Source organism: Anolis carolinensis, chromosome 4 (assembly GCF_035594765.1).
Source record: "Anolis carolinensis isolate JA03-04 chromosome 4, rAnoCar3.1.pri, whole genome shotgun sequence".
NCBI classification, from domain to species: Eukaryota; Metazoa; Chordata; class Lepidosauria; order Squamata; family Dactyloidae; genus Anolis; species Anolis carolinensis.
Window position 1 is genome coordinate 252,086,418 of NC_085844.1, and position 12,560 is coordinate 252,098,977.

The 12,560-nt window shown below is 42.4% G+C and overlaps 1 protein-coding gene across 1 annotated transcript in view; it reads left to right on the forward strand.

Moving 5' to 3' along the window:
- Nucleotides 1-9,587, forward strand: part of LOC100552886 (protein-glutamine gamma-glutamyltransferase 2) — an 89,097-nt gene extending 79,510 nt beyond the window's left edge. Inside the window, exons 11-13 of the mRNA XM_062979753.1 lie at nt 2,750-2,910; nt 5,578-5,714; nt 8,524-9,587. Coding sequence (XP_062835823.1) covers nt 2,750-2,910; nt 5,578-5,714; nt 8,524-8,680 — 455 coding nt within the window. The 3' untranslated portion in view covers nt 8,681-9,587. The remainder of the gene's footprint in view (nt 1-2,749; nt 2,911-5,577; nt 5,715-8,523) is intronic.
- The last annotated feature ends 2,973 nt before the right edge of the window (nt 9,588-12,560 follow it).

The window sequence follows — 12,560 nt, forward strand, 5'->3', positions numbered from 1 at the left end:
TTACAAGTAAAACAAGCAGTCAAAGAAGAAGAACATGCCCTGGCAGAATATGTAAAGCAAAGTGAAGAACCTGCTTTGATTGAAGTCAAAAACCAGAAACTCCTCAAAGCCCAGCAGACAAAGAATCAGTACAAGAAAATTGCACTACAAACTAGAGCTGACAACTGGCACAACAAAACATTGCATGGAAAGTTCCTCGACAAAATTGAAGGAAAAGCTGATAAGGAGAAGACCTGGCTCTGGCTCACGAATGGGACCCTGAAGAAGGAGACAGAAGGCCTGATCCTTGCAGCCCAGGAGCAAGCCATCAGGACAAAGGCAATCAAGGCCAAGATCGAAAAATCAGCTGATGACCCAAAATGCAGACTGTGCAAGGAAATCGACGAAACCATTGATCATCTCCTCAGCTGCTGTAAGAAAATCGCAGAGACAGACTACAAACAGAGGCACAACTATGTGGCCCAAATGATTCATTGGAACTTATGCCTCAAGTACCACCTCCAGGGCCGGCCGGAGATATTTTTTGATGTAAAGCGGGGGCGCTGAAAAGCGCCCCCGCCACCGGCGCCCTGGCCCCGCCCAGCGTGCCCTGGCCCCGCCTCCCACGCAGCGTGGGAGGCGGGGCCAGGGCGAATAGTGAGGGGGCGGGGCCAGAGTTGGCCCCGCCCCCCGTGCCCTGGCCCCGCCTCCCACGCAGCGTGGGAGGCGGGGCCAGGGCACGCTGGGCGGGGGGGGCGGCGTCAGAGCTGGCCCCGCCTCCCACGTTACCCCCGCTCGCCCGTCTGGCCTTTTCTAGCAGGCCAGACGGGCCAGGGCGCACTGGGCGGGAGGCGGGGCACCGTCAGGGCGGTGCCCCGCCTCCCGCCCAGCCTGACGGCGCCCCCCCGGGCCTGCGCCCGAGGCGGCGGCGTCAGCTGCCGCATGAGTGGGGCCGGCCCTGACCACCTCCCAACAGTAAAGAACTGGTGGGACCACAAACCTGCAAAAGTATTGGAGAATGAGCACGCAAAGATACTGTGGGACTTCCGAATCCAGACTGACAAAGTTCTGGAACACAGCACACCAGACATCACAGTTGTGGAAAAGAAAAAGGTTTGGATCATTGATGTTGCCATCCCAGGTGACAGTCACATTGACGAAAAACAACAGGAAAAACTCAGCCGCTCTCAGGACCTCAAGGTTTAACTTCAAAGACTCTGGCAGAAACCAGTGCAGGTGGTCCCGGTGGTGATGGGCACACTGGGTGCCGTGCTAAAAGATCTCAGCCGGCATTTGGAAACATTGACAAAATTACGATCTGCCAACTGCAAAAGGCCACCCTACTGGGATCTGTGCGCATCATCCGAAAATACATCACACAGTCCTAGACACTTGGGAAGTGTTTGACTTGTGATTTTGTGATACGAAATCCAGCATATCTATCTTGTTTGCTGTGTCATACTATATCTTTGTGTTAATAATAATAATAATAATAATAATAATAATAATAATAATAATAAATACCTCAACTATCCTAGGCCCTTGGGAAGAGCCCGCAATTCAGAGCCGAATCTCAGACACTTGGACCTAATATATGTGCTGTGTTGTTATGTACATGTAAATCTATAATAAATTCTTTCCCACCTCTCTTTGTGTCTTGAGGCAAGTTACATAGATACAAAGTTGTCCTATTACTAGCTAATCTACAGAATAGAACAATGGTAACTAACTCAATATAATCATTCCAGACGCATGAAAATTGGACAAATGAAGACTGTTTACAACATCACATTAAACATTATATTCATGCTTATATGTTTTCCACAGTGACAGATAAGTATATTCAATGACTAAGTTCAATACTTCAAATTTCAGTATTGTCCCACGTAGATAAAAGTCTTAGGAATGCATGGACAATAAAATAAAATACAACAACTGATAATTTCTTCTGTAAATTGTGGTTCACACTTTAGATACCTTCAGCATAATCCCATGTACATTTGTCCAATTTTCATGCGTCTGGAGTTTGTTGCCATTGTTCTATTCTGTAGATTAGCTAGTAATAGGACAACTTTGTATCTACATGTATTCATAGATTTCTATGTACTTTTAGTGATTGAGACAAGTTACAACACAGAAAAAGGACATGACCACCATAAACATTGTATAAAATACACATATTAAACACATCTTCAAAATACATAGATTAAAATACGCAGAACAAAGATTAAAATATGGTGAACGCAAGACACAAATTTAAAAATTTAGTGATTGAGGCAAGTTACAACACAGAAAAAAGGACACGATCACCATAAACATTGTATAAAATACACATATTAAATACACATATTTCTACAAAATACATAGATTAAAATACACAGAACAAAGATTAAAATATAGTGAACACAAGACATGAATTTAAAAATTCATGACTAAAATTGACTGGTTGGACTAGATGGCCCCTGGGGATCCCTTCCAACTCTAGTGGAACATAGAGGCTGTTGAAGTCTCCTTCTCTGGAAGTTTTTAAGCAGAGGCTGGATGCTCATCTGTTGGGAGGACTTTGATTGTGTCTTCCCACCTGGCAGGAAGGAGTTGGACTGGATGGCCTTTGGAAATGCCTTCTGACACTTGGGTTGTTCTCTACCACTGGTTATTGGGCTTTCCGATTCCTTATCTGTTTCTACAATTCCATTTGGTTGGATCTCTAACATTGGAAGCCCATGGTGTCATCGTCCACCCTCCTGACTTGGTTTCCCTTTCCTTCCAGAGCGGACCGTCCCTTTGCGCATCCTCTATGAGAAGTACGGCCACTGCTTGACTCAGGACAACATGATCAAGGTGATGGCCCTCCTCGTGGACCTCGACACCCAGGAGGCCGTCCTTGGGGTCCGGAACATCTACGTCAAGAACCCGGATATCAAAGTCAGGGTAAGTTTTGGGGTGGGAGGCTGAGATCTTGCCCATCCTAAGAGGCATCCAAAAAAGGAAAACCAGAAGTAAAGCACATGGAGTGCTCAGGAGGGACAAGGCAAACAAATTATTCATTTATTTACAGTATTTATATTCCGCCCTTCTTTCTCACCCCGAAGGGGACTCAGGGCGGATCACATTATATACATATAGGGCAAACATTCAATGCCCATAAACACAACGAACTGAGACAGAGACAGACAGACAGACAGACACAAAGGCAATTTAACCTTCTCCTGAGGGGATGTTCGATTCTGGCCACAGGGGGGAGCAGCTGCTTCATCATCCACTCTGACGGCACTTCCTCATTCCAACGTTGTAAATTAGTTAAACTTGCCTCCCCACTTTTCATAAGTAGTACCTTATTTCCTACTTGATAGATGCAACTATCTTTCAGGTTGCTATAGCAGGGGCTATACTTTATTTTCAATTGATGGGTGCTCACCCTGCCACAGGCTGGCCTCGAACTCATGACATCATGGTCAGAGTGATTTATTGCAGCAGCTGCTCACCAGCCTGCGCCACAGCCCAGCCCCTTGAGAGTTGAAGGCATCTTGGAAAGAATGGGAAAACCCAATGATTCCCATCCTTTGGTCTTCTGGGTACTTCGGACTTCAGTGCCCAGAAACCTTAGCAGACTTGGCCAACAGTTTGGAATTCTGGGAAATATGATCCAAATCATCTGGAGAGCCAAAAGTTGGGGAAGCTAGAGAGCCTTCAAGTGAGATGCTGACTTATGGAGACCCCAAAAGCAAGGTCTTCTTGGACAGGGTTTGGCCCCTTCCTTCCTCGAAATAGAGCTTACAGGCCTTGGTATTCCTTGGCAGACTTTTGGATTTGAGAAGGAAGTGTCTTCTTTGTGGACTGCAAGTCCCATCTGTTCTGGCTGGGGGAGTCTGGAAATGGCAGTACAAAAAGGCCTTTGAGAAAAAGGAGTCAAGGTTAGTGTTGCACTCCTAGGCTGTGTAGGCACCTCAAAACTACACCGGAGCCCCAGAATATAAGCAAACAAGCTATTTATTGAAGGTTATAAGTTAGCACAAGCAAATAAAGTTCATAGTCAATAAAATGGGTTTAAATCCACAAGAGCAGTGTACTTAAAAATCCTAATTCAAGAGTCTAGGAAAGTCACTCAAAGAACATAGTCCAAACCATATATCCAACTCAGTCCCACGAAAAGCATCAAGAATAGAACAAACAAGATTCAATTCCAAGCCATGAAACAAACAGGAACCACAGGAAACAAGACTAGAACACAGGCTCAAACTCCAAAGTAATCCAAGGTAATAGAAATCCAAACAGCAAAGTTACTGGAACATTCAACTGGATTCAAAGGCAATACAAGGCTGGAACTTGAAGCAAAATCCACGGCTGCAAGAATATACAGGAACACAGAGCAAAGATCTTTCTCTCTTGAATTGCAATGTTGCCACCTCTACATAGCAGAGAAGAACCAGACTTTTAAGGAAAATCCAAGGTCTTTCTTTCATGAGAAAACTCTTCATTAGAGTGCTTCAAAAGCAGTCGTTTGCTTCTCCATAAACATTCTCGTTCCCTCCTTCGGTGAGTTATCGCCTCCCTCCTGTCAAACTCATTATCCTCCTCTAAACTAGAATGTCCATCTGATACCTGGTGAACTGGACTTGACTACGGAGAGGAATATGGTTCAAAATGCCTGCTTGCAACCATTCTGTCTCTGGTCCCAGAATCTGCTGGAACAGACTCTGGTTGCATCTCAGGCCCAAACTCTAGCTGCATGTCAGGCTCAAACCCAGCATCCTCTGGCAAAGCAAGTGCAGGGACAATGACTGTCTGAATGGGCCCAATCTCAGGCTCAGGCTGAGCTACAACAGTTAGATTTTGTATGTCTCTGTGCCTTCAGGTTGCCTGTCAGTTTACCGTAATCCCATTAATTTCTTAGGCAAGAAACACTCAGAGGAGCTTTTGCAAATTCCTGGGGTTGGACGTCTCCCATCCATGTACCAATCAGGCATGACCCTGCTTAGCTTCCAGGATCAGATGGGTTCTAGTACCTTTAGGATATTCAAGTTATATTGAATGGAATAGAATAGCTTTATTGTCATTGTGCTATTGCACAATGAAATTACATGCCTTCCCCCACACACACCGCAAAACAACATAGCCATCCCTCCACACCACAACCACCACCGCACAGCCTCCAATGCCACATCAATGTGAAACCAGGAAGTTCAATATACGTAGTTAGAGCTCTAGGATAAAAGCTGTGCTTTAAAGTTGTATCTTGACTTACAGTGACCTCGTGAATTTTGTAGAGTTTTCTGGAGCAAGGAATCCTCGGAGGTGCCTCCCCCTAAAGTGGAGCCTTTTTGGACTGCCACTCCCAGAATCCCAAGGACAGTCCAAAAAGTTGCCTTTCTGAATGCTCTGGAAGATCTTGCCTTTAGCATTTGTGGGAAAGGAACCATGGTTGGATCTTATGGTGACTTAAGGTGGTCCCATGAATTTCTGTAGGACTGACGTTTGGGAAGCACATTCATGGGGGTCCTGAGCCTTTAACCCCAGCATTTTCTCCCCATCCACAGTTCTTCCAGGGTTTTGTTGGTTTTTTTTGCCCCCATTGCAACTTCTCCCTTGCAAACGCAGGTCCTGGGGGAGCCGATGCAGAAGCGGAAGCTGGTGGCCGAACTGACGCTGACCAACCCACTGCCCACCCCTCTGACCGGCTGCGTCTTCACCGTGGAAGGGGCCGGACTCACAGATAGACAGAAGGTCCAGGAGATGTAGGTGTCTTCTCTTCTTAAACAGCGCTTTCAGGTTGCACAAGAATTGCTATTTTCTTTCCAGGGCTCCATGTGATGCAGTCGGGAGATTTGTAATGTGTACAGCTGACCTTTCACATTTTGGATTTAACTTTTGCAGATCCGATTATGCTATGTAATGGGATTGTTGCTCCTGGGTTATAAATGTTATTCCTAATTGGTTCTATCATTTTAAAAAAACATAGAAAAGGTTTATTAAACTACAAAAACTTTGCGGGAGGGACACATCCTGCTATAGCACATTTGGCTCTAGGTTTTCAATGAAGATCCAGTCTCAACCAATTCTACCTAGTTTGTGGCAGCCACAAAAACAAGGTTTATTAAGTATAACAACTACTTTCAAAGTAAGTACTGCACAATCAAAAAGGAAATAACGGTTTCAAAATAGGAACAGAAAATGTTTCAAATTTTGTTACATAGTTCAATTTGGGTGCCACAGGGCTATTCGAGATCTTTATCGATGACTTGGATAATGGAATAGAAGGCATGCTGATCCAATTTGCAGATGGGATTGAATTGGGAGGGATAGGATACTCCATAAGATGGGATCCAGATCCAATGTGACCTTCACAGATTAGAGAGCTGGGCCTAAACTAATCAGATGAAATTCAACAGGGAGAAATGTACTATGTACTATACACAAGCAATAAAAATGAAATTCAGAGTTATAGGATGGGTGACATCTGGCTTGAAAAATGTCTTTTCAAAAGGGATCAGGCCTTCTGTTTCTTTCTTCAGGGTCCCATTCGTGAGCCATAGCCAGGTCTTCTCCTTGTCAGCTTTTCCTTCAGTTTTGTCAAGGAACTTTCCATGCAATGCTTTGTTGTGCCAGCTGTCAGCTCTAGTTTGTAGTGCGGTTTTCTTGTACTGATTCTTTGTCTGCTGTGCTTTGAGGAGTTTCTGATTTCTGACTTCAATCAATGCAGGTTCTTCACTTTGCTTTACATATTCTGCCAGAGCATGTTCTTCTTCTTTGACTGCTTGTTTTACTTGTAAGAGTTCTCTGCCACCAGATCTTCTAGGCAGATATAGCCAGTCAACATCACTGCAGGATAAAGTGAATGATGAATGGTCATGAGTTTTCTTGTTTTTCTGTCCAAATTGTCCAGTTTCACCTGCGTCCAATTTATAATGCCAGCAGTATATCTTATGACAGGTATGACCCAGGTGTTTATGGCCTTGATGGTGTTGCCTCCATTGAGCTTGCTTTTGAGAATTTTTCTGACCCTTTGTGTGTATTCTTTACTGACCACAGTTTTCACATGTTCATGCTTGATGTTGTCCAGCTGTAGTATGCTCAGGTATTTATAGGCCTCTGGCTGGTGACACTTTATTGTTTGGCCATTAGGCATATTTATGCCGTCACTTTCCATGATTTTTCCCTTCTTCAATGCCACTGTCGAACATTTGTCCAAACCAAACTCCATGCCGATATCAGTGCTAAAAATTTGGACAGTGTTAGTTAGAGACTGGATTTCAGTTTCAGTTTTCCCATACAGCTTCAGGTTATCCATGTACATCAGATGTGAAATTTTGTGAGATTTCTTAGACGTTTGATAGCTGAGGTTTGTTTTTTGTAAGATTGTTGACAGAGGAAAAATATTATTATTATTATTATTATTATTATTATTATTATTATTATTATTATTTTATTATGACACAGCAAACAGGATAGACATGCTGGATTTCATATCACAAAATCACAAGTCGAACACTTCCCAAGTGTCTAGGACTGTGTGATGTATTTTCGGATGATGCGTGCAGATCCCAGTAGGGTGGCCTTTTGCAGTTAGCAGATCGTGATTTTGTCAATGTCTATTGTTTCCAAATGCCGGCTGAGATCTTTTGGCACGGCACCCAGTGTGCCCATCACCACCGGGACCACCTGCACTGGTTTCTGCCAGAGTCTTTGAAGTTCAATCTTGAGGTCCTGATAGCGGCTGAGTTTTTCCTGTTGTTTTTCTTCAATGCGACTGTCACCTGGGATGGCGACATCAATGATCCGAACCTTTTTCTTTTCCACAACTGTGATGTCTGGTGTGTTGTGTTCCAGAACTTTGTCAGTCTGGATTCGGAAGTCCCACAGTATCTTTGCGTGCTCATTTTCCAATACTTTTGCAGGTTTGTGATCCCACTAGTTCTTTGCTGTTGGGAGGTGGTACTTGAGGCATAAGTTCCAATGGATCATTTGGGCCACATAGTTGTGCCTCTGTTTGTAGTCTGTCTGTGCGATTTTCTTACAGCAGCTGAGGATATGATCAATGGTTTCGTCGGTTTCCTTGCACAGTCTGCATTTTGGGTCAACAGCTGATTTTTTGATCTTGGCCTGAATTGCCTTTGTTCTGATGTCTTGCTCCTGGGCTGCAAGGATCAGGCCTTCTGTCTCCTTCTTCAGGGTCCCATTCGTGAGCCAGAGCCAGGTCTTCTCCTTGTCAGCTTTTCCTTCACTTTTGTCAAGGAACTTTCCATGCAATGTTTTGTTGTGCCAGCTGTCAGCTCTAGTTTGTAGTGTGGCTTTCTTGTACTGGTTTTTTGTCTGCTGTGCTTTGAGGAGTTTCTGATTTTTGACTTCAATCAAAGTAGGTTCTTCACTTTGCTTGACATATTCTGCCAGGGCATGTTCTTCTTCTTTGACTGCTTGTTTTACTTGTAAGAGTCCTCTGCCCCCTGCTCTTCTAGGCAGATATTATTATTATTATTATTATTATTATTATTATTATTATTATTATTATTATTATTAATTGATTTTTGCTCTTCCATCTCTCCACAGCGATTCCCCAATCAGTCCGGGTGAAGAAGCCAAAGTGAGGGTGGACTTCGTTCCCCGCCAGTCTGGCTTGCGGAAGCTGGTGGTGGACTTCGAAAGCGACAAGCTGAAAGGGGTGAAGGGCTACCGGAACGTCATCATCGCTCCTTTGCCCAAGTGAAGCCGGCCTCCACGTGCCTTGCCGCACTCCTTTGCAATGAGCCTCCCCTTCTTAGCAAGAGGGACAGATCCCAGGAACAGCTGAGACCCAAGGAGAACTCCTCCAGATGTGGACATTTGAAGCCCAAACCAACATTGCAACTCACTCAGTCTCTTCCAGTGCAGAATATTTCTTCTTCTTCTGGTGTTTAGATATGGAAACTGATACGGCTCATTGGCAGGAGTGTCCATCTCCCTGAATTCATTTCTCATAGGATGCATCTACACCCAGCATTGAGCAAATGCAGCTGGACATCGCTTTTATTGCTCAATGCTATGTTCTGTATTTAAAGTAATTGCTCAATGACATGGGATCCTGGGAGTTGTAGCTTGACAAAGTCTTGTGCCTTCTCCACCAATGTGTTTTGATACCTTACCACGTTACATCTCCCAGGATTCCATAGCATGGCGCCATTACGCTTAAAGTGGTGTCAAACTGCATTAATTTCACAGTGCGGACGCAGCCTTGAACACCTTCGTCATTTAGCTCAAAGGTCTTTTTACACACAATATATTTTTTAATAAATTTACATTTATTATGTGCCTTAATGGGATAAAGCTATGCAAAACTGTGCAAAAGTCTCATTTGTTTGTTATTCTTTCTGGTAAGAAACGAAACGAGAAATAGATTACGATTTTCTACCCGAAAGATGTGATCCTCCAGATAGAGTCGGACTACAAATCCCAGCATTTTTCTCCATTGGTTATCCCAGTAACCAGACCCTTGGCCACTTAATACAAAGCTTGAGAGTGCCTACATTTGGGAGGTTGAATCCGTTCCGGGTTTTAGTCCGAATATGAAAAAGAACTCTTTTGCTGTGTGTTTATATATGTGTGTATATTATATATTAAAGGTGCTTTATACTGTTTCCAGTTTCCACTTTGTGTTTTTAACATACTGCTTGTTCTATTATATTATAATTAAATGTTGTATTAAGGAGGATTTTAATATAGCTGTGCGTTCTTTTAAGGTTCTTTGCTGGAAGAAAGACAAGATGTACATTCTTTAAACAAACCATAAATAACAATCTAAGGTGCGGAATCGTATCCCCGAAATAGGTCCAGAACAGGTCTCTTTAAAGTTCGGACTACAATCCGAAACGATCAAACTGATTCAGAAGCACACTGATGGCGCGCCAAACTTCAACTCTTATACAGATCTCTGTCTCCATCTAGTGCCTCGTTTAGGGAATGCAAGGAAGAGCACAAACTCTTCTTTCAGTGCATCTACACTGTAAAATTAATGCAGTTTGATACCACTTTAACTGCCATGGCTCAATGGTATTGAATCCTGGGAGTTGCAGTTTGGAGAGGCACCAGTCCTCTCTGGTTAAAACCTTAGTAAAATGCTGCTTCAATACTTCCATTGCTTTGAGCCATGGCAGTTAAAGTGGTATCGATCTGTATTAATTTTACCTTGTAGATCAGGCATGGGCAAACTTGGGCCCTCCAGGTGTTTTGGACTACAACTCCCACAATTCCTAACAGCCAATAGGCTGTTAGGAATTGTGGGAGTTGTAGTCCAAAACACCTGGAGGGCCCAAGTTTGCCTATGCAGACGTCTATGATGAAAGAGTATATATATTATATAAATATATATCTATTATACTATGATCTTCATGCCTAATCTTTTGCCAAAACTGTCTGAAACACTGAAGTAAACTTGGATGGGAATTCACAATGGAAATACCAAATAAAGAGTTTATTTTTCACTGTCCAGATCGCCCAGGTTCTTTGATTTTTTTCCCATCAATGGTCATTCATCAATTTCTCCCATTAATGATCAGATCGTGAAGCTGTCAGTCAAGCTTGAAAAGTGCCATTGGAGCTCATTGGTTTGGGGTAAGATTTTGGACACATATTGCCTATTATTATTATTTGAAACACTATAATAAAAATAGGCAATTATTTTATTATTATTATTATTATTATTATTATTATTATTATTATTGACACAACAACATAGTAAGACACAGCAAACAAGATAGATATGCTGGATTTTGGACAATTATTATTATTATTATTATTATTATTATTATTATTATTATTATGTTTTGAATATCTCAACAAAGACACAAAGGAGCTCACAGCAGTAATAATTATGTAACTTAAAATCTACAACACTTAAAATGGAATTAAACACACAGAGATCAGTTAAATTTTGCAGAAGTTAGAATCAGGACAGTAAATAAAGACCAACACTCAGAAAACAAGGGAAATCCAGACAAGAAACAATCAGGGCCAGCTAACACCTCCTAACAAAGGATTTCTCCAGGCCAGAAGCAGCCAGGCTTTGAAGCTGAAAGGCCATTCAATGCTAATCAAGCTGGCCAATGGCCACATTAACACTTGCCTCAAACAGACTAGAGTTCTTTCTCCCACCCTGGACATTATTCCACAGATATATAAACCCCACTTGACTAGTTTCCAACAGACCTCACAACCTCTGCGGATGCCTACCATAGAGGTGGCCGAAACGACAGGAGAGAATGCTTCTGGAACATGGCCATATAGCCCAGAAAACTCACAGCAACCCATTATCTGGAAAATTTATCCAATTTGTCGTTGTCATCATCATCATTAACGTTGTTGTGACGTGCTTTGAGTCCCATTTAAGAGTGGAAACTAGGATGCTACTACTAAATAATAATACAGTAGAGTCTCACTTATCCAAGCTAAACGGGCCGGCAGAACCTTGGATAATATCTTGGATAATAAGGAGGGATTAAGGAAAAGCCTGTTAAACATCAAATTAGGTTATGATTTTACAAATTAAGCACCAAGACATCATGTTATACAACAAATTTGACAGAAAAAGCAGTTCAATACGCAGTAATGTTATGTTTTAATTACTGTATTTACGAATTTAGCACCCAAATGTCATGATATATTGAAAACATTGACTACAAAAATGCCTTGGATAATCCAGAACCTTGGATAAGCGAGTCTTGGATAAGTGAGACTCTACTGTAGTAGTAGTAATGATAATAATAATAATAATAATAATAATAATAATAATAATAATAATGCAAACTGTGCAAGGAAACCGACGAAACCATTGATCATATCCTCAGCTGCTGTAAGAAAATTGCACAGACAGACTACAAACAGAGGCACAACTATGTGGCCCAAATGATTCATTGGAACTTATGCCTCAAGTACCACCTTCCAGCAGCAAAGAACTGGTGGGATCACAAACCTGCAAAAGTATTGGAAAATGAGCACGCAAAGATACTGTGGGACTTCGGAATCCAGACGGATAAAGTTCTGGAACACAACACACCAGACATCACAGTTGTGGAAAAGAAAAAGGTTTGGATCATTGATGTCGCCATCCCAGATGACGGTCACATCGACGAAAAACAACAGGAAAAACTCAGCCGCTATCAGGACCTCAAGATCGAACTTCAAAGACTCTGGCAGAAACCAGTGCAGGTGGTCCCGGTGGTGATGGGCACATTGGGTGCCGTGCCAAAAGATCTCAGCCAGCATTTGGAAACAATAGACATTGACAAAATTACGATCTGCCAACTGCAAAAGGCCACCCTGCTGGGATCTGCACGCATCAACCGAAAATACATCACACAGTCCTAGATACTTGGGAAGTGTTCGACTTGTGGTTTTGTGATATGAAATCCAGCATATCTATCTTGTTTGCTGTGTCATAATAATAATAATAATAATAATAATAATAATAATAATAATAATAATAATAATAATAATAATAATAATAATAATAGGTGCATCTGAACTGTAGAATTAATGCACTTTGATGCCACATTAACGCCTATGGCTCAATGTTACATGATCCTGTGACCCAAATGTGCTGGTGTTTTACCAAA